The sequence below is a fragment of the Drosophila tropicalis genome, unplaced genomic scaffold (genome assembly GCF_018151085.1).
Source record: "Drosophila tropicalis isolate 14030-0801.00 unplaced genomic scaffold, ASM1815108v1 contig_859, whole genome shotgun sequence".
NCBI classification, from domain to species: Eukaryota; Metazoa; Arthropoda; class Insecta; order Diptera; family Drosophilidae; genus Drosophila; species Drosophila tropicalis.
The window spans coordinates 478,882-496,808 of NW_027173353.1; the positions used below are offsets into that span (position 1 = coordinate 478,882).

Consider the following 17,927-nt stretch of genomic DNA (forward strand, 5'->3'; position numbering starts at 1 on the left):
GTGTCTTAGAGCGGTTCGATTATTTTAATTTAACTACATAGTACCCAATATAAATTAATCCATATATTATACAAAATCGTTGCAAACTAAATAACTGCGAAACGATTACGTAATATCCCAAAGGACAAATAAAATTTCAAATTAATAATTACAACTGCATGTCCCAAAAGCATCTTGAAATCTGTTTAGAAATATTGTGATTGAATTGTGATTTTTGCAAAAATAATTGGATATATAGTATACATATATGTATATCTGAACTATATAATAAACAACAGTGACATTAAACTTGAATGGTCTGATATTTTTTTGGGCACTTAGCAAAAGACATTCTGTGCACGCTTAATTCATTGACCACGACCAAACGTACATATATATATATATACATATATGTAAATGCATTTATAATAGATATTTATATCTGTGAACTTGTACGAACCAACATTATACATATATGCATTTATTTTTAAAATCACCTAAAAAATCAAGTTATTCATGTATGTATGTAGGTAAATGGGTGATTATTTTCTATTTCACTTATTGTTTTCAACAATTTCTCTTGGCTTTTACGTCATTATACCCACACAAGAGATAGTGTAAAAGCATTGAGACATACAAACATATATAAGGATGTAGAAAATTTGTAAACAGACTTTTTATATATACATATATAATACATACATATATATGTTTGTCTATGGTATCGTGTAGACGTACTTAGTAGCAATGAACGACGCAATTTTCTATGCATGACCGTCATCAACAAATGGACTTTATGATCTTGTATTTACTGAATCCTTGTTAAAAACAAACTCAATACTCAAAACTTCTTATTTTTAAATTATTTACAATAGTTGGAACATATTGATGCAGGGTAATTTCTAGTAATATCCTAAATTGAAATAAATAATGTCCAGAAAATTGTTTCCCTTTAGTTTGACTCCTTTTATAGCTCTGCTATTAAAGCGTTAAAGTGAGCCAGCTAGAAAAGGCTATGAATTTAAAAATAAGGCTAAAAAAAGCTAAACGTAATATTGGTTTAAAACGACCTCAGGCTTCACATTTTCACTAAGGAATTATGTCATTCCAAATGAATTTAAGTACCTAATATTTGTCATCATTTATACCTAAAGATATATATCAGTCATATAATTTTAAAATTTAACTTAATGGTCGAACTGTCTTCAAAATACGTGTTTGTAGAGTCAAGTAAGATTGTCTGAAAAAGATATGTAATAATTTTTACCCCTTTTTGAGTGTATTTTTTAACGAGGCAGAAAATTAGCATTGAAATTGCCATAAATATTATACATCCATACATAAGTATATATATGGTATATTAACCTACAAGATAAATAATATAATTTTTTAATTATTACAAAATAGCGTCTCTGATTAAAGCATTTGGCAATACGAAGACAACTTGTGTTGTATATTGAGAAATAGAGGAAGAGAGAGAGAGAGAGAGGTTGAGAGAGAAAATATAATCGATTTTTGATTTCCTGAAAGTCTGTTATCATTAGAGGGGCTCTTTCAAGGATATCCTCTCATAAGGATATACGCCTAGGATGTCGCCAAGAAAAATGCTTAGTTTATTAACAGGAATGAATCCATAAGTTGAATATGTTCACATGTACACACCTTGTTTCCATGTAGGGTGGTCGTCATTGTGTGTGAAGAAGTGTGTATGTATCTGTGTATCTACGTATACAGATATAAAGAGCCAAGCTCGTTTTAATATCGAATGTCCGTGAAGCCCAACCCAGCAATGACAAAATGCCTGTTTGGGTCTAACATTTGACCGTCAACTTACACACACACACACACACACACACACGCATACATAGAAAGTCTTGGACAAACAGCATTTTCCCTTCAGTTCACTATGTCACGCGAAGGACCGCAGATATGCGTTTTGCGTTCCTGTTAATTTTTTTTGTTGTCGTTTAATTTTGTTTACATAAATACATATGTATAAACACATAATCAGCATTGTTGAAAAATACGCATAAAAAACAATTAGGAAATAATCAAAGGATCAATAATTAATTCCCAACAACTTGTATACAAATATAGTGAATTGCAATAAAACGAAATATGTGTAAATTTAAGTGATGTATGTACATATGTATCCTGCATGTCCTTGTCCTTCATACACCGTATACACCTTTATGTTTCATGGTTTATGAATTTTTGAGTCTTTAGCATGCTCTAAAGTAACTTTCTTGATCAACTTTAATGTTCTAATGCTCCTATTTGTGTGACCTATTGTGTATTAGTGCCCTGTTTAAAAGTGATAAAGCAATTGCAAGAAAATCTAATTTAATAATTTGCATGGACTCTTTAAAGTGGCAAATTTATTAAAATGCATCTTTATTGTTTCAAATTGATGTAATTGCATTTGATGAATAATTAATCCAATTACACAACAAGATTAAATACATATAAATATAATAAATATTGTGATATATCTAACTACAACTACTTGCTGGAAATACAAATAAAACCATAAAAAAAAAAAAAAAAAAACTAGAAGACAACGTAATATATCGAATCGCATATGTCAACCGATATAAAATTAACTACGACGTATAAAACAAATTGCGCAGAACTTCGAGGGAGCTATCAAACTCAAGACACAGGATGAGTAAGTCAGTGATATCAATAAAAGTACACACATACATACATACATACCTACCTATATTAAATATTAATTAAATTACTAAATTATAAAGACATTGCGCACTTGGTAGTTAGCCAGATCAAGTCATCTTGTCATGGTTCATCATAACATACTAAGTAATTAATAAGCTCTCGATAGGCTCTCAGACACTGCCTCCCTTTATCCAGGGACCCTTTAATAGATAATAAAAAAACAAGGGGAAAGAGGATACTGACAAGAAAATGACCTGTATGGGGCACACACACACACACAACACACATACACAATGAAGTATCACGCGTCAGCACAAAGAATCGTGGCAAAAAGTAAACTAAAGGATAACTAACATTAACTGTGGGTCGATAGTTGACCCACGTGTCACAGCAGTTAGAACTAAAGGTCATGGGCATAAAATGAAGTCGTGTTAACATTCCATTTTTAGCCATTTTTGCACTCACACGTTTTTTGCACATATCCTTGAACAGAAGCTACTCCTGTCAATTACCACTCTGCCAGAAATGACCGTTCCCTTTTTCTTTCTACTCTTCTTTATTTTCTTTTTATAGGCCTTGATTTTCTTGAAAATTTAGCCAGCGATTATGAAAATGCTCTGCTGCAAACTGGTTTTGGCAAATTTCATTTACTTTTGCTAACAATATGCGGACTGATCTACATGAATACGGCCATTGGCGTGACCATCATATCCTTTGTTCTTCCATCGGCGACTTGTGACTTCGAGATGACATCCAGAGACAAGGGTTGGCTTTCGGCCTCACCAATGCTGGGAATGTTAATTGGTTCATATTTTTGGGGTTGTTTGGCCGACACAAAAGGACGTCGCATTGTATTAATTGCAACTTTACTGGCTGACGGAATCTTTGGACTAATATCATCATTTGCCCCACTCTACATAATATTTATGTTTATACGCTTTATCAATGGTTTCAAGTAAGAATTCTGAAAATTTCTATATTTATTTTTGTCATCTTATTTAATAAATCTCATTCTCATAAAGTTATGTTTTATTCTTCATTTAAAGATTTTATAGATTTCATTCTCATCCTCAATGGTCACTATGTATTTTGGCATAAAAAACAAAATATACATACATATGTATCTTTTAATTTGCAGTGTGGCAGGTACAATGGGAATTGTTTTTCCATATCTGGGTGAATTTCAGCCAACAAAATATAGAGAAAAAATCTTATGTTGGATGGAACTTTTTTGGACTTTTGGAATTATTCTCTTGCCAGGTTTGTGTATTCAAATAACTTTACATACAAATTATCACAATTTATTTGAAATATTTTGTGGCTAGACCTTAATCAAATCAATAGTAGATTATTTTGTTTTAAACAATCATAGTGCCGTTATATTGAAATAAGGGAACAAGCAGAACAGTTTGTCAATAACAAATGAATAAGAACAATTGTGTTTTTCAATTAAATACTTTTTGAAAATATGTACAAAAAGTGCTCTCTCGATTTAGTAGTCTCGTCATTAATTTCGTCCAATTTCTCTTGTAGTCAATGTAAAACGAATATAAAATTGACGTCCAATAATTGCAGAAGCCAGTAAAAATCCATACCGAAAAGATTGCTGGAAGGCCACAAATCTGCTAATAATATAAAGTAAAATGAATTGAATTACTTATGTAAGTATATACAAGTCAATTATTGTCTATAGTTCATACTTACTTTATTTCTTACTGCTGCAAGCTGTTTCTTAAGGGTGGAGCTGCGGTAATAACCTTTATGTATGATGATCTTAGATAGGTGCGACTTCTTTGTACCTTCAAATATTATATTGGCAAACTTAATCAAAACTTTTACACGTTTTTCGTCTCAAAATCTGGCTAAAACTGAAGCTTATAGTAAAATTTATATATCTGCTTATTCTGAAAGGCCTATTCAACTGCACTATACTGATTGGAAAATTGAACTATATATTTTTGAACTCGTAACTGACCAAGAAATAATATTCAACTAATATTCAACTTAATGATATATTATTTTCAGGTATTGCCTGGGGCGTGATACCATTAAAAATTAATATTGGATCTGGATCATTCAATTATCATAGCTGGAATTTATTCGTAGCAATGTGCGCTGTTCCCAGGTAATGCAATAATTGGAATCATGTAAGTTATATATGTATATAAATAGTTACTTCATGTTTCTCAACCGGATGGAATTATGGCCACAATTTAGTTGTAGTAACTCGACCTTCTCAAGTTTTTATTTAATCTGACTAAATTATAATTTCAGTCTTCTTCTGGGTATGTGGCTATTTGCTTTTCCCGAAAGTCCCAAATTTCTGCTTGAGCATGGAGAATCGGAAAAGGCTTTGGATATTCTTGTCTATATGTATGTTAAGAATACGGGAAATCGACGAGAAGACTACCCTGTAAGATTTTTGTATATTCTTGAAATTGATTTGTTGTAACTTATTAACTGACTTTTCCTACAATTAGTGTACCAGTCTTCGAGAACCCGATCGTACCATTCAAAGAGCTGGGGAAAAAAGTGTTCGTAGTTTAAGGTTTCGAAAACCTAATGAGCTAAAATTATTATTATCAGAGATTTGGACGCAAACAAAAACGCTATGCAAGAAACCCTATTTGAAGAACACATTCATAACATGTGGAATACAATTCTGTCTAACCACAAGGTATGCAAATATCGAAAATGTGTAAACATTATTTTATTATTACTTATTTTTGCAGCTATTACACATTAATGGTTTGGTTTCCAGAACTGTTTCAAAGATTTGATGATTATGAGAAGGCTTATCCAGGCAAATCAGCATCTGTTTGTGATGTTTCATCGATTGTAGTAACTAACTCGTAAGTATTTTAATTAAAAAACTCTGAATTGGTATAATAAAAATTTAGAAAAGAACAAATGCCAATATATCACGAAAAACAATCGAAATTTTGTAATAATTGGTTATGAGTTAATAACAATGAAGATAAAATTTAGTAATCATTATACTTATAATTGGGATAGATTTAGAAAATATAAATTTAGAGAATTGTAAATTAATGTGTTTAGATTTGTTTACTTTACTTTGTTAATGAAATACATACTCAGTTCCTTTGTAGGATGTGATTCGGCAATCGATCAGCAAGTTTTCCTTCACACAATCATCATCGGTTTGGCCTGCATACCGACAAGCTTCTGGTTACCACTCTGTGTACACAGACTTGGAGTCAAATTCTTTCTGGGTACGTATATAACATTTTTTGAAAAATCGGTAAAAATCCATTGGAAATATAAACAAAAATATTGGATCATTTCTTTTCGATTTGCTTTATGCTAGTGCGCCTAAGGCAAGTCTACAAAAAACTGTGGATTTATTTTGGGGAAAAAAAACGTGCTTAGATTTTAAAAAAGGAATTACATTTTACTATACATTCTACTAAATTTCAAAATACTATTTATGGTATTCTACTGAAAAAAATTAATAAATTGGAGAAAGTCATTTAAATCTAATTTATGTTTGTAAGAGTAAAGCGACGCCAGCCAATATCCATTTGCCAGGCTTATCTTTAGTCTTCAGATTCAAATTGGAGACATATGTCGTGGGACCACGGGTTCGAGTCTTATATACAGGACACTCGTACATATTTCTCAAGTCTTGCTTATCTTGGGTAATAGCCTGCAACATGAAACGAAACGAATCCTCTATTAGATATGAATGTCAAAATATTATAAATATGATTATTTGATCAAAATAGATGTGATTTTGATAATAGATGCTTCTATGGTTCTTAAATTCTGAACTTACACGAATATTAATTACAGGCATTGATGGATAAAGTTCCTTAAGTCGGGATTCCATTATTATGCCCTGCTGTATATCCCATCTGGCACCTTCCATAAAAATTCCATGTACACAACAACCATCTCTCGGTGCAGTTCTATTATTAGAGAATGATTTTTAAGTGTTAATATATTTTGAGCATATTTACTAAAGCTATTTTTATGAGAAAAGTTATAGTCTAGAAAATTTGTGATGAATATTATTATATATATTCCTCTAAAACTTAAAATATTAATTTTTAATAATTTAAAATAAATTTTAAAGACAAACAATAAGAAGGAACCTATTGTAGGTTTAGATTTTAAACCGAGGACAGAATTTCTTTAATAATATATGAGATAAAATGGATTTAGGTTTGCTTTCGAGGTATATTTACGTGAACTCCTCCTTTTGTTTTTTGGTGACATCGCATTGCAGGCACATCTTATCCAGGGGTAAATCGTTTCGACGTGCAGTGCTTTGCATAATAGCTGTGAGTAAAGATTGAGGATTGAAAAAGCCGGCCAACCAAACGCATGAGGGTAACTGCAAGGAGGGATAGTTGTAGTTAAAAGAATCGATGGATATTGCATTCAAAATACAAACCACAAAATCAGTGGACCAGGTTTCCAGCTCCCTCAGGCGGAGACATAAATCAATAAACCAATTATTGAGACCCAAGAGCGAGGGATACGCACGTTGTGTCCAAATCGGTGGTACTTGATCCAAAAACAGTGAATTTTCCAGAACTTCCATATCCGATGTAATGGTCAATTCACCCTTTAGGCCCAAGTCCAATTCCTTCAGGCTGCGCTTCATTTCGCTGGTGAGGAAGTTCATCCGCTCGCATTCCTGAAAGGCCACTATCACATACGGTGTGCGCTCCTCCACCTTGTTCATAATCTCGATCATGTTAAATTCCTCTGGTAGCTTCTCAATTATCTCGTCAACAATTTGCTTGACCTTATCCTCGCGTGTCACTGTCGTCCCACCGCCAGCTCCGGCATCACGCGGTTGCATTTCAAAGACTGTGCGAAAAATGGTTTCCGCCCGTGTGGTTAGGAAACCAATCTCTGCATTCGGATGCAGTCCATAGAGATATGGTGACTCGGCTGGCAACATTTCATCCACATAGGTGTGGTAGCCCAGATAATCGGTGTTTGGTGGGGCAGGGAAAGAGGGTGCCAAAAAGAGTTCGCCATCAACTAGATCCGGTTGCATATACTCCTCCAAATAGGTGATGCATAAACGTCTGTCCCAGTCATCGGTTATGTGACCACCATACATGATCTCGCCAAAGAGATAACGAAGATCCTCGAACGGGACCTTTGAGTTATTTTCCAAGTAATTGTATAAAACCGACACGGAAATATTCAAATCTCCCACATTGAAGGGGTAGATCTTATTCCAGCCCTGTGGTCCAAATTTGCGACGTTCTGCCACGACTGCATGGAAGTAGCAGAGCGAGAAAAGTATGGCCTTAAATTCGGCTTCTTTGCCAGACATTTCCAGCGTTTCCTGGGTAAAGTTATCCAAAGCTTTGTGAAGATTCGCCAGCATACCAGTTGGCGGTTCGTTTGTGATCTTAATCGACGACTCTAAAATACCCTGCATCGTGAAAGAAGGTATTAATAATTGGCTCATTGAAAGGTTTCTTGTTGACCCACCTGTGGTATTATGTGAGCTGAGGGTGTTGAAGCTGGTTCCGCACTCAAGAACATGCGATAATCAGGATGTGAATCCTCTGCATAGTACTCTAGTTTCTTTTCCAAAACAGGCAACCACTTTCTCACCAAATGGATATTCTGTAAAACCACCCAATGGCCATTTTTGGCCGCCGTATCCATAGCCGCCTCGGCAATGGCCTCCTGACCCTGTCCCAAAGATACATTATGAAAATTCCCCAGATCCATGGTGAAACCCATTTGTTTGCCCAACGCCTCAACATCCTTTAAAGGATTAACGCCAGGCGAGAGTATGAAGAAGATTGGTGTGGACGGGCTAGCTTCCTCATACGATTTGGCAAACTCCATAGCCCGACTCTCCACATATTTAGATCCAAGTTTCTCCTCAATAAAATCACTAATAGTTCGGCATTTAGGGAAGTTTTTCATACTCACTAGTTTGTCATACTTACGCCAAGGCATATGTCATACGATCTGGCCTCAATGCCCTGATCATGCATAAACGTTGCAAGGCTGTCTTATTCTTCCATTCCTGGGGGAATTTCTCTTTCTCCGGGAGTTCTGATTCGACAAGTTTCTTCCAACGCTTCGACGAGGTCTCAATATCACGATCGAGGTTCCGAAATTCATCTTTGGACGCCAGACTGCAAATTCCGCCCCACGATTGATTTGTTAAAAAATCCACAGGACTTGTTACATGTGGCTTGATCGGGAAGCGGAGCAAGAAGTCGAGTTCCGCGGATGTAATCTCCTCGTTCATAAGTAAAATCTGTCAACATAATGAAATTAATAATTTGAACAAAATTCACAAATTATTATCATTACCTGAAAAGTCATTTGTGATGCAAAGATAAGCTTGTCGCATTCAAAAAGACCACGCGAAGTATACTGAAACACCGAATACGTTATGCAATCGATCAGATTGGAGACACGCAAATCCAATGTTTCGCCCGGTTCAGCCTTGGCTATGGCCTTTTGGAACACTACACTAAACGCCTACAATTAAATAATGAAATTTATTAGAGTTTCGGAACACAAAGGGAGATGCGCTACACTTACCTTCAGGGAGAACTGATAGATTGGATTAATTGTGTTCAATTCGTTTAGAATAAAATAGAGCAGACTGGCCCTTGCCGCCGCCGGTCGATAGTATTCTCTAGCCTTGTCAATTTCTTTCGATGTGATCTTTGCCTCAGCCACCTTTTGTTCAATTTCGGATGCCGTGCTTTTGGTCGTCTCCAGATTCTCAACTAAAGCGGTGTCACCTAAAATATTCTCGCCAGCTGACGATAAACGAGAAAGCAAATCATCCTCTAGTTTTTTTAGCATAATTTTAAAATCGTTTTGTTGTTTAGTTAATTCAGCCTTTAACTCCTCCAGATCAGGTCGTTCGGCCTTCACCACTTCGGCCAGCAATTGATCCTCTAAACCATCACGTGTAACGGTAAAATTAATTAGTGTAGTCTGTGCCTGCATTTCGGGTTTATAGTGGGGATTAGCAAGTTTTGTATGTAGAATGAGGCGGAAGTTGGAGTTGTACTCAATTTCCTTATCTCCGATTTTGATGGCCCTATTAAAGGAGAGGATTAAAATCTGCATTCAAACCTGAATTAGGGCATTTTACTTACTTGCCCTTCTTGATTAGATTACGGCCAAGTAAAGAATCCAAAACTGGATCCAAATTCTCATCGATGTTCTCAATTAAAACTGTGCTACCGGCATTAATGGATTTTTCTATAATATCCAAGTAGCTACGTTGACCCAAACGGATCACCTTAAGCTCTTCACCATATTTTTGTTTTATCCACTTGACGCCCTGCAATTGCGGATCTATCATCAGGGGCCAGCGGTCAGAATTTGAGAGAATCGTTGCATTCTCAATGGACATGCGATCACTGGGCAGTCCCTCATTTGTCCATATGGCTATCGTTGTATCATCTGTTAGCAACGATAATGGATCTAAATTTTCAGTTGTAGGTATGGGTGGGTCAATGCTTTTCAGAAAGGGTGTCCACATCTTCATTAGCAGATCGATGCGGAAACCCTTCGTGAAACAGCCAACATAGGAAATGAAGGCGGTAATGAGTAGTATATCGCCGGGTAAAGTAATACCCTGCTTGACGAAGCTACAAGACAAAAAGAACGAAATGATTATTCTCCAAGCCAAAGGGAAACGCAAATATGACCTACTTATTGACTGCTTCAGCCCAGCGTACATTTTCACTGGCCAAACCACCAACTAGGCGATTTGCCAAAGCTATTGTGGCCTGAGTGGCATCCGCTTCCTGTTGGCAGCGTAATTTATCTGCTGTGGCTTTTTCAAAATCAGCCGTTAGCTTAGCCAGTTGTTCCTCCAGACCCTGAGGGTGAAACATGGTCACTTGATCTAATTGTAAATGATTTTCATGTATTACTTACCGCCACTTTACGTTTAATGCCCGCTAACTTGTCTTGGGCGGCAGCTAGCTCAGCATTGGCAGCTGCCAGAGCCTTACGTTTTGGCTCCACATCACAATATACTTCATAGAACTTTACGATATTGATAACCCAAGCACATAGGCCAGCTGCAGCTCCTGATTTGGAACGTACGAATTCCGGCTCGAATTCGGGATCCTTGAGATAAGGCTGTATAGCTTTGGTTATTTCTGGATGTATATTCTCCTTGTCATAGTTGATGAGTGAATCCAAAAATGTGTCAACCTTTGCCATTGCAATTTTAGCTGCCTTCCAGCTGCGATCTTTGGGTAGTTTGCCTCCAGGTGACAGTAAAACCATTACAGCAGCCGTTACATTCGTAACAGCTCCCGGAGGTGAACCGAAACTCTTAAGCTCGGTCAAGTTAGCCTTATTCAAGGTATTCAGAGCCTCTTGGGCGGCCAATAGGGCTGGCTCTGCCTTTAGCAGATCTTCCTCGCAGTCACGTTGTTTCTTGGTCACTTCGTCGGCTATCAAAGCAACCTTCATTTCCTCCTCATCAGCTACGGCTTTCTCTCTTTGCACTTTCTCCGTTTCAATTCCTACAATTTCGATTAGAGCATCGGCTGCTTCATTTTTCTCCTTTAGCTCTACCTCTTGAACGGCCAATTTGACCTTCAAGTCAGCCACTTGCAAAGCTGTGGAACGTAATTTCTCTAGACCATTCTCTAGACGTTCTATTTTGCTTTGCAGATCATTGTGCTTATGATTAAGCAGCTTGAGATATAGATTTATCTGCTCAAGATAACTCTTTGGTGTCGTGTAATTGTATCTACGCTCATTTTGTAAATATACTTTGGATGTCGTGTTCACAGATGTATGGACATAGGCCATAAATTTGGCCACCGAATCGCGATGAGTCTCGGGCAGAACCACATTCTGGGCCAAGAAATTCATGGCGACGGAAATAAGCGCTTCTTGAGGCCATTCGTGGAACCAATTGATGGACGTTGCATTGATGATGGCAGGGAATTTTCTCGACCGAACACGCAATGTTGAACCCACTGGTGAAAAGCACAGAACTATTTTGAGCTGTTTGCGCACACGATCGATGAAGAATTTCCAACAGTTTTCCCGCGTATCAACCAGTCCCGCACCTTTGACCTCATTGCGCACTCCAGCGATGATATTCTCGATTTCGTCGTCCGGGAATAGATCTGGAATCTCGCCAGTGGCTAACATATCATTAATTAGGACAAGAAAATCCTCGCTGGGTATTTGGGCATCCGTCATCAGAAACATAATACCGACATTTTTAAGACCCGCTTTCAGATACAATCCGGAAAATTCATTCTATAAATATAAAATTCATTAAATGCAGATATCCCACTCTTTGGGTCACTGGACAAACTAACCTTCAGATCGTTCACTCCATAGCCCTTCTTCAGCTGAATCTGCACGACCTCCAAGCTGGATATGAATGCTGCCAAGCGCGCTAGAGACTGTTTGCCACTGCCACCAACACCAACCAATAAAGCGCTGCCACGCGGTGATTCTAAAATGCGATTGATTCTGCAACAAAAAAAAAAAAAAGAAACAGGTTTTGAGAAAAGTCTTTAAAGGATAATTGTAGATCAGTTTTTACCTGCAAACATGCATCATCGCATCCTCGAACAACACCAGATTCATGGCAGCGACTAGATCATTATACGATGACATTGCTTCCTGAAGGAGTTTGTGAAGCTCAGGCCAACCCTTGATGGGCATGTACTTAGGATCACCAATTCCTCCAGCGAAATGACAGTAAATATTCGGCTTGTCGAATATAACGGATTCGTCAATTTCTTCGAATGACTTCTTGACAATGTCATGCTGCATTTTGATAAAGCTATCGATATCCTTATCGTCAGTTAGCTTATCGGAGTAAACGCGTTGTGTCTCATGTTGCCACAAACGTATAAGATCTGTAGAGCCCGTTAAGCACTCCGTTGAACTGAACAGTAAGCCCTGCCAATGTGTAAAGGATTAAGGATTAACGTAAGAGTCATTTCAATCATTTGGCAATTGAAAGTTTCAAATTTCCACCTACCTGAAACACGTTACTGATATCTCGAAGATTGAATATATAATGCGATTTAATTGCCGTAGGCAGAAATACTTGTAGACACTTATTGTGCAGGGCTAAAGTGGCCGCAACAATGTTCGGTGTCATTCGCGTCACAATCGGATTGAATTTCTGTTCGGCATTGGCAAAATGTTGTGCCAATATCGATGAGTACATATGGGTAATTGATTCCGGTCCTGGAAAACTTACAGCTAGCACACAAAAATGTCGCTGTAAGCGTGGATTTACTGTAAAGCTTCCCGAGGTTGGATTCATGCATGCCACATACTGGCAATTGTGTATATCCTTTAGAGTCAATTTATTGCGATCATACCAATGACCGTAGTCCAAATGTTGACGCATCAGTGTATGGGGCTGTACTGTTCCATAACAATCCACTTCAGGCATATTGATATCGTCGACGAAATAGCAGAGTAACTTATTACCGGGCGGTCCGTAGTTGCGTCCCGCTTTCTTTTCTAGCGGTTTCTCAAGGATCTTTTGCAACATCTCGGACGTTGTATAGAAATTGAATGGTATTGCAGTGACAGCGTAATTCTCAGAAAGCGATTGAAGCTTCTCGTTGACCAGTACGGTTTTGCCACAGCCAGCATTTCCAACTAGCATCACCGGGTGCTTCTTATCCATTAGGAGATCTAGAAAGTAACGCAGGCGTATCGACTCAGAGGTGTGCACTATAACAGCCTGCAATGGTAGATCACCATCCAGTTCAAATTTGGGTATCTTCTCGGTCCAGGGTAAAAATGTCTTTGTCTCGCTATCCAGAAAGTAGTCGAAAACTGTTCCGCCTAGATATTGTGAGTGCGTTTGGTTGGGTGGTTGGTTTGTTTTGGGAATGGAATAACTTATGGCGACTAGAGCTTAGTGTGTGTGTTTACTCACCTGGCGGAAACTTAACAGTTTTGAACTCATTTACCCACCATTTGCTGAATTCGACACGATAATCAATGGCTTGATCCTGAAACATAGCCGAACCGAACGCCCAAATACAGGCAAAAACAAAATATAACTCGTGCCATTCTTTGGGACAATCGGCTGGAGTGTTTGCTGGTATTAGAAAACTGTTGAGCAGATGGCACAACATTTGTATATGTGCCATCTCCGGGACAGGCGTGATTTTTTTGAAACGCACGCGTATCGTCTCCAGTGAAGGCGGAATGTACTTGTCGAATAACATGACCAAATTGGACTTTTCGGCAGGAATTTTGCGCGTTTCAACCCAACTGGTCACATAGCTAAAAACATGGAAATAAGCTTAATTAGTATAAAAGTCTGAATATATTAATTTTTTTGGAGCATAAATGACGGAACTAGAGGGTGAAATATGAGAAAATCGCCCCTAAGTACGCTGTTGGCAGTCCAAAAATTAACTTGGGGGCAATTATCTTTAATTTCACTCTCTGATAGCTCCACAAAATTTGTGTCACATACGGATTCCAACCCAAGTCCTGGGGATTTATGTACAATATGCCAGCCCTGGATACGGTTGCCGGTGTGGCTGTTCTCAGGTTCGAGATCTCGAATAGCAAACGCATCGAAGGTGTCAACGCAATGCGCTCATTGCTAGCCAATGTTAATACTTTATTATCATCCATAACGGTATTTAGACTCTCAATCCACATGGGATCGATATCACCATCGAGCACTATCCATTTGGGTTGATCGTTTGTCAGGTTTGCCTGATCCCGCATTAATACCGAGAACAGCCCGTCTTTCCATTCGCGTGTCGCCGGGTTGATAATGCCGAAGAGTTCATCATTGGTCACCGCTTTTGGATTCAAGTCATTGAATATAGGCTTCCGTTTGATATTCTGATAGGTGCGCAGCAGCGTCTTCCACACTTGTGTTTTGCCAGTGCCCGCGTTGCCAACAATGAACACGGAGTGACGTACCTCCAACAGTTCCTCCAGTTGCACCACTTTCAAAATAAAATTATCTTCTGGTTGTAGTAGCAAATCGGAGGCAGCTTGTTTTACGGTGCGTTCAAAGTCCTGATCACGTTTGCGCGGCACATCTAAAGCGGGAAATAGATCGCTGATGAGCCCCATAAACACCGGCATGTCATCGGTGATAATTTTTGGTATATTAAAGTCACGCAAGGCACGCATAAGAACCTCTTCTTCCGGACGGCCAGGATCTCCGCGCTAAGATCAAACCAAAATGTGATTAGTCAGTCCATAGAAAAGTCTGTAACCCAATCTGCACACCTTAAGAGACCCAGCGACTACAAGTACAGATTTGATGGCCCTTAGACCCCAATCGTAGTGATCCTGTTTAGATAGCAATTCCTTGCAAAGTGTGTAGAGGGTAATGAATTTGCGCGCCAACACACGGGCATCCTGAAATCCTTCTGCCACCAGCATAATCTCACAGATGAGTTCAAAATCAGGTACCACCATGGCACAAGGGCGAAAGAGGGCTTTCAGATTCTCTGGTAACTCAGTTCTAGTTAAAATAGAAAAGGGCTAAGTTGAGTTGTGACTGGTATCAAAAAATATCTTACCTTCCAGCATAACCAGGATTCATGGTTATAAAGACACCAACAGTGGGAACACAGGTGATCATTTCGCCCATAAAATTGAATTTCTCCTTCTTATCTCGGATGGCATCTTGCACAGACTTAACCTGTACAGCCACCACGGATAGAACCTCCACTGTGATGCGATTAAATTCATCAAAACAGCCCCAGGCTCCAGTCTGGGCAAGGCCCTTATATATGTTGCCACACGATTGATAATCCATTTGTTCGGAACAATTAAACACATAAACCATAATACCAATGGCCCGCCCCAAATCCTTAGTTGTCTCCGTTTTGCCCGTACCAGCGGGACCAGCAGGAGCCCCGCCCATGACTAGATGAAGCGATTGTGTCAGGGTGATATAACAGCGATCTGTGAGCGGCGTTATAACCAGGCGTGGCGTATTTCCTAAATATTCATGGCAATACCTGAACTCAGCGTCGCAAATATTGGCAAAACAATCTTTGTCCACATCATCGAAACGATGTCTTAGCTGGGACTGCCACATAAATGCTGAACCCGAATCCAGTTTGGCCTGAATCATCTTGGCGACCACATCTCTCGAATGCACATCAATTGTGCATATCGTCATTATTTTCTGACGATCGCCTTTGCTAAGCTCGCCCAGCAGAAGTGTTATGAGTAGACTGAGTTGTGAGATTTGTTTCTTGTAATAATCCTTGATGGCATTATCGTAACCCTCTTCCAAACGACCGAAGGCAATATTCACCTCCGTTGACCACCAGATTTGTGAACCACACAGGGACACCTGGGCAGGATAATCGAACAACCATTGTTCCCGTTGCTTTTCCTCGTAAGCTATTACAGCCTCCGTAACATAATGTCTTAAACTTGCACGCATGGCGGCCTGTATGCGATTGAGCCACACCTCGACCGGACCCCGAATACTGGCCAATTCATTGAATTCGACATATTCACCATCCTTGGCGTACATGCCCGATGCTGTCTCGATGTCATTGGCATCGTCACGATTGAATTTCAGGCGCGCTATCGAATCGAAAAGTTTCGTCAGATGCTTGGTCACCATTTCCGGTTGAATGCCATTGCTGAGGACGTCTAGCAGATCGGCCGATGACACAAAGTAGAAACGAGGAAAAGCCAAACGTTTCGTTTCCAAGTACTCTGCCAGTGCCTTTTCACATAGCGTAAGCTCCTTTTGCAAATGCTCCAGACGTTCGATCAGCCCTGATCGATTGGTAGATGCTACCACATTGGACGAAACGGACATTTCGTCCATCAGGATGCGAAACTCAGCATCAATATTATCGAACCGAACCGAGTCGACGGGGAGCTGTTTGCGTATGTCTTCCGAACTCATGAAGATACTCTCAAGATGGGTCCAAGTGCGTTGTACCTCAAACCAAACCGAAATAACTTGGTCGGCGATCATCAGTTTATTTTGCCAAGTTGACACTTCTTCGAGGAAATGGGCGATGTACTTGGATGTTATTAAATTCTGTAGGCAAACCTGATTATCTTCAAGCGTCTCTATGAGTTCTTCCGATGCCTTTAGGAGATTACAGCCAGTGCGTGGATGCAGCTCATGATCAAATTCCATAGCCGACCAAGTGGTATTTAAATCCCTTAAAATTTTCTCCATTGACATTTCCTTAACAGCCTTGTCCACAATATTTTTCACTTCCTCCTCGCATTCATGTAGATTAAGTCCCAAAAGTTCGGCCAATGTCGTCTCATGATCCATGATAAACTTTACCTGTAAATTGGAGATTGGTTTGGCAAATATTGTAGATCACAAAAGTAAACAAGATCAAGATAAGAACTACAACTACATAAGTTTGTTGACTAACTAAAGAGACTAACTAGAACTACTTTTTGGGGTGATGGACAAACCACTTACGGTAACTTCTTTAGGCAAGGCGGCAAGACTCTGCAATGAAATGGTATTTACAAGAACTGTACAGGTAAGACCGAAAATAAATGATTGTTTCGGTAAACAGAAATGATTAAATAACATTTAGTTTGGATAAAAATTTGCTATACAATCGAGCATCCAGGCTCAGGTGGTGCAGGTTGGCAGAAAAGATTTTTTAATTAATTATTTACATTAAGCCAAATTAAGATTTTCATATGTATGTATGTATGTACAGGGGTTAAATAAAAATCATCATTAAATAAACCTTGGTTGAGTTCATGAGTTGATTCCAATGACGCTCTCTTATGGCTGGATTCTGTAGTTCTCCCACAGCTCGCAGCGAAGTCAACATATTCTTGACAGTTGATTCTAAATTGATGAATGTATCCCACGCTCTCATCTCCTTATCCAAGAGACGTATATCCTTGGCAAATTTCTTGCATTCTATGTCCATATTCTCCACATCGACTTTACGCCACGGCGTAGTCTTCCAATCATCGATGCTAGTTTGTACAATATTAACATAATCCCAAAGTTGCTACAGATCAATGCGAAAAGAATATAAAAATCGTTAGTTATAAAGTAATAGAGAGCGACAATCTGGTATTAGATTAGAGAAGTAAATGGATTAAAAAAGAGAAACGCTTTTGAGGAAGGGAAAAAAGTAAAGTAAAAGCTCAAAAATCCGCATGGCATGCAATATATATATGTATATATAAATTTTGGTTGATTAAAAAACATGCAGATAGAAAAAGAGTTTCTAGCTAGATAATTACAAAAATTAGGTAAATAGTTAGTGAAATAAAGTGAGAGAGAGGAAAAT

General features: G+C 38.5%; 2 protein-coding genes across 5 annotated transcripts in view; one reads left to right on the forward strand and one right to left on the reverse strand.

Annotated features, from left to right (window-relative positions):
• The window catches only part of LOC137583190 (synaptic vesicle glycoprotein 2C-like), a 25,048-nt gene continuing 7,121 nt past the window's right edge, over positions 1-17,927 (forward strand). Inside the window, exons 1-9 of one of the 4 annotated variants that reach the window (XM_068298112.1) lie at positions 1-109; positions 2,534-2,647; positions 3,229-3,610; positions 3,794-3,915; positions 4,681-4,780; positions 4,930-5,068; positions 5,136-5,332; positions 5,388-5,507; positions 5,755-5,888. In XM_068298112.1, coding sequence (XP_068154213.1) covers positions 2,644-2,647; positions 3,229-3,610; positions 3,794-3,915; positions 4,681-4,780; positions 4,930-5,068; positions 5,136-5,332; positions 5,388-5,507; positions 5,755-5,888 — 1,198 coding nt within the window. In that variant the 5' untranslated portion in view covers positions 1-109; positions 2,534-2,643. Of the gene's footprint in view, positions 110-2,294; positions 2,648-3,228; positions 3,611-3,793; positions 3,916-4,680; positions 4,781-4,929; positions 5,069-5,135; positions 5,333-5,387; positions 5,508-5,754; positions 5,889-17,927 lie in introns of those variants that run through there. The other 3 variants (XM_068298111.1, XR_011033381.1, XM_068298109.1) reach the window with 3 other exon arrangements.
• Dhc93AB (Dynein heavy chain at 93AB) overlaps positions 6,047-17,927 on the reverse strand; it is a 21,690-nt gene continuing 9,809 nt past the window's right edge. Inside the window, exons 9-28 of the mRNA XM_068298107.1 lie at positions 17,370-17,642; positions 17,090-17,119; positions 15,195-16,945; positions 14,899-15,136; positions 14,123-14,835; positions 13,574-13,926; positions 12,656-13,479; positions 12,212-12,573; positions 11,982-12,138; positions 10,570-11,919; positions 10,342-10,511; positions 9,780-10,277; positions 9,211-9,721; positions 8,977-9,147; positions 8,604-8,920; positions 8,134-8,548; positions 7,073-8,074; positions 6,864-7,012; positions 6,452-6,584; positions 6,047-6,322 (exon numbers count right to left, since the gene is read on the reverse strand). Coding sequence (XP_068154208.1) covers positions 6,158-6,322; positions 6,452-6,584; positions 6,864-7,012; positions 7,073-8,074; positions 8,134-8,548; positions 8,604-8,920; positions 8,977-9,147; positions 9,211-9,721; positions 9,780-10,277; positions 10,342-10,511; positions 10,570-11,919; positions 11,982-12,138; positions 12,212-12,573; positions 12,656-13,479; positions 13,574-13,926; positions 14,123-14,835; positions 14,899-15,136; positions 15,195-16,945; positions 17,090-17,119; positions 17,370-17,642 — 9,582 coding nt within the window. The 3' untranslated portion in view covers positions 6,047-6,157. The remainder of the gene's footprint in view (positions 6,323-6,451; positions 6,585-6,863; positions 7,013-7,072; positions 8,075-8,133; positions 8,549-8,603; positions 8,921-8,976; positions 9,148-9,210; positions 9,722-9,779; positions 10,278-10,341; positions 10,512-10,569; positions 11,920-11,981; positions 12,139-12,211; positions 12,574-12,655; positions 13,480-13,573; positions 13,927-14,122; positions 14,836-14,898; positions 15,137-15,194; positions 16,946-17,089; positions 17,120-17,369; positions 17,643-17,927) is intronic.